Source organism: Laccaria bicolor, genomic scaffold, assembly GCF_000143565.1.
Source record: "Laccaria bicolor S238N-H82 LACBIscaffold_95 genomic scaffold, whole genome shotgun sequence".
NCBI lineage: Eukaryota > Fungi > Basidiomycota > Agaricomycetes > Agaricales > Hydnangiaceae > Laccaria > Laccaria bicolor.
In genome coordinates, this window is record NW_001889966.1 from 83,369 (window position 1) to 86,675 (window position 3,307).

At 44.8% G+C, this 3,307-nt stretch overlaps 1 protein-coding gene across 1 annotated transcript; it reads left to right on the plus strand.

Moving 5' to 3' along the window:
• Window positions 1–185: 185 nt before the first annotated feature.
• LACBIDRAFT_335564 (uncharacterized protein) lies at window positions 186–2,177 on the plus strand (the record flags this gene model as incomplete). Its single annotated transcript, XM_001890410.1, has 7 exons — window positions 186–436; window positions 491–575; window positions 714–732; window positions 791–1,051; window positions 1,192–1,411; window positions 1,556–1,746; window positions 1,879–2,177. 7 exons carry the CDS (start codon window positions 186–188, stop codon window positions 2,175–2,177), a joined length of 1,326 nt encoding a protein of 441 aa, XP_001890445.1.
• Window positions 2,178–3,307: the final 1,130 nt, after the last annotated feature.

Here is a 3,307-nt window from a genome sequence, read left to right on the forward strand (position 1 = left end):
ATGAATGAAATGTCTTTCATAAAAGAGTGTGGCCACAATCACATAGCTCTGCTGGCACTTGCCTTGTTTATATCATAAAAGTGGTAGCCACCAGTTGGGTGCTAGCTAGTCATGCTGCTGCTCATTTGACGCTTTTGCCATAGAAGATCAAAGAGTGGTTTCAAAACCATGGAAGACGCATCAGGATGCCGAAGTTTGGATATGTCAAACTCATTTCCACCAGATATGTAGTTGCGCACCTGCAGCAGGAGCAAATACATGAGGTCGTGACTCGGCTCGCAAAGGGCGTGTCACCTGGGTCAAGAGTGTTTCTTGCTAAATACCAACAAGGCCTAAAGGAAGTAATGGGTGGTCTCACAGACGCTGAGAAAGAGGAGTATAAAGGCTTGGCAGAGGAATGGACGAATGCCGTACCACCCCCTGACGTCCAAAGAAAGTGAGCGGTCCCAATCATGCCTTTCAGCAGCGTCTCACTTTGACCACCAAACAGACTCAATTCGAAAGATGGCCTGGGCATGATGAGAGAAATGGATAAAGTTAAGCAATACCAGCTAGGAGTTTTCAGCTGGAGTTTGGTGGGTGACATAGATGAAAATGGACAACATAGGAGCGCTTGGTTAGACCATAATGCCGATTTCGGTCCAGAGGGCCTCTGAGAATTCAGAGATATGTTTCCTGAGGCTGTAGGTAACATTTTGGAAGCCTGGGTCCAGTATTTGAACTACATTAAAGGTAAGACGATTATGTTGTCACACCCTTGATTAGTGAAGTATTGAACTTCAAACTGCAGAATTTCAGCAGGGGCCTTCAGATTCACCGGCACAACATTGCTATACCAGGCCGAGGCAGAAACGGAAGGCACCACATTTTGACCTTGATGGCGGCCTACCAGTGCTTCCTCTTGCGCCTGAGGATAGAGCTGAATCTGGCAATCTACTTAAATCCCTCATCAGAGAATTCATGACCATTCATTATCGTTTGGCTTCAGGCAAGCCATCGGTGGTTGTTTCCTGGTTTTGTTTAGATGAGCACAGGAACACGTTGTGGGAGAGTGAGATGTGGCCTGAGGATGTCAAGATCCGTGATCCCAGCAAATTAACGGTTCCATGCTGCAAGAAAATACTTCAATTGTGGAGAGGCTGACAGCAGACTGGTGGGGCAAGTCACACGTTTCGTTTTTCATTTTCATAGAAGATAAGAAACTGTCCCCTGCCCTGTATGACTTGTCTCAACAAGGCAGTACCCCTGTGCCCAGTCCAAGGAATATTGGTTCTATGGCGGCTGTTGCCACTGCAGCACCCAATGGGCGTGTTTCCTCAACTACTTCCTCTACGATGCGACCATCGTCCACCAGGCCTGGCCCGACCATTTCCACTGCAGTGGCAGCTCTTGCCACTGCTGTGCCCAATGGGTGCGCTTCTCCAAATGCTTCCTCTGGGGCACATCCAGCTCATTGCACGTCACCTATGTTAATCAACTGAGGTCTCCCCGATGATCCTGAATCCGATCTGCCCATTGTAAAAAAAAGGCATAAACAGACAGTGCATGTGCAAAGTGAAGACTATACCACTGATCCCACAACTGAAGATGAGACAGTCAAATGGTGCAAGGGTCCACAAAAGACCACCAGAAATTTGGCATTGGAAGATGCCATGGCCAGAAATTCAGGGGAAGACGTCATAGACGGCAGTGCACCAATCCTGGCTCAAAAGGCTCGCCCCAAACCCAAACGAATCACCAAACACCGTCAGTGCCAAGGTCCAACCTCTGCTGAAGAGCAGGACAAAGTGGCCGCAGCAATTCTGCCCCCAAAGGCTCACCCCAAACCCAAACGAACCAGCAAGCAGCCTTGATGCCGAGGTCAAACCTCCACTGAAGAGCAAGGAAACATTGACGGGCTGGAAGATGCCGCACACCCAAATTCAAGAGTTGCAGCGCCAAACCTGCCTCACCCCAAACCCAAACCAATCACCAAGCAGCCTCACCAAGATCCGGCCTCTGTTGAAGAGCAAAGAAACATTGAAGATGCACTGTTTATCCAAAAGTCCACAAGACCCCAACAAGAAAAGGTCAGGGAGGCACCACCTGCACAACTACATTTGGAAAAAGATGCATTGAAACAAAAGGGCACCAAAAAGGCCGCCACTGACATTACAAATGCAGCAAGTAGAAACTGAAAGGTTGCAAGGTGACTTGTTTTCCAGGGCTATATATCATTGCTTGCCTAGGGTGATATTTGTGGTATTTCATTTTTCCCTAGGGCAATATTTCTGGTATTTCAGGGTTATTAGGAAAGTGGTCACATGATCAATTTCCTAAAATAGCAAAAAATTAAAGTTGTAGCCCTGCACTCTAGCTTCTAGAATCTATTTGAATTATGTTCTGAAGTGCTCCCATTGTGGAGATATGATGTAAAAGACTCAAAACCAAACAACATGATTTCAGTATATTTAGAAAGCTAAAAGAAAGGGCTACAATTATTTTATCATGGGAAAAATGACCAAAAAAGGAAGGTGCAAGTAGTGTGCGCTTTTTCATTAAAAAAGTTTGTAGTGTCTGCTTTTTGAGACTACAAAAGATTTGTAGTGTGCACTTTTTTATTACAAAAGTCTGTAATGTCTGCTTTTTGAGACTACAAAAGTTTGTAGTTGACATGTAGTTTATAGTGTCCCTGACTCTGTATAGGTTCTGGGGGATGTGGTTGAAGCATTGACATGACCTTACATATTGCCATTGCTGCAGTCTATTCCTTCATATTAATAGCTACTGTCCTATCTCAAAACACAGTTATAGGTTCATGGAGATATGGGTTGAAGGATTGCCATGATCTTACATATTGCCATTGCTGCAGCATTAGTTTTTGACATCATGCCCAAGTTGACTTTCAGTCCAGGGGAGGTTATTCATATTGATAACTATCTTTGGGACAGGCCAATAGCTATCAATCTGAAAGCAGCAAATAGCCTGTCCTGATGTGAAAGTCAAATTGGGCATGGTGTCAAAAACTAATGCTGCAGCAATGGCAATATGTAAGGTCATGTCAATCCTTCAACCCATATCTCCATGAACCCATAACTGTGTTTTGAGATAGGACAGTAGCTATCAATATGAAGGAATAGACTGCAGCAATGGCAATATGTAAGGGCCTGTCCCAAAGATAGTTATCAATATGAATAACCTTCCCTGGACTGAAAGTCAACTTGGGCATGATGTCAAAAACTAATGCTGCAGCAATGGCAATATGTAAGATCATGGCAATCCTTCAACCCATATCTCCATGAACCTATAACTGTGTTTTGAGATAGTA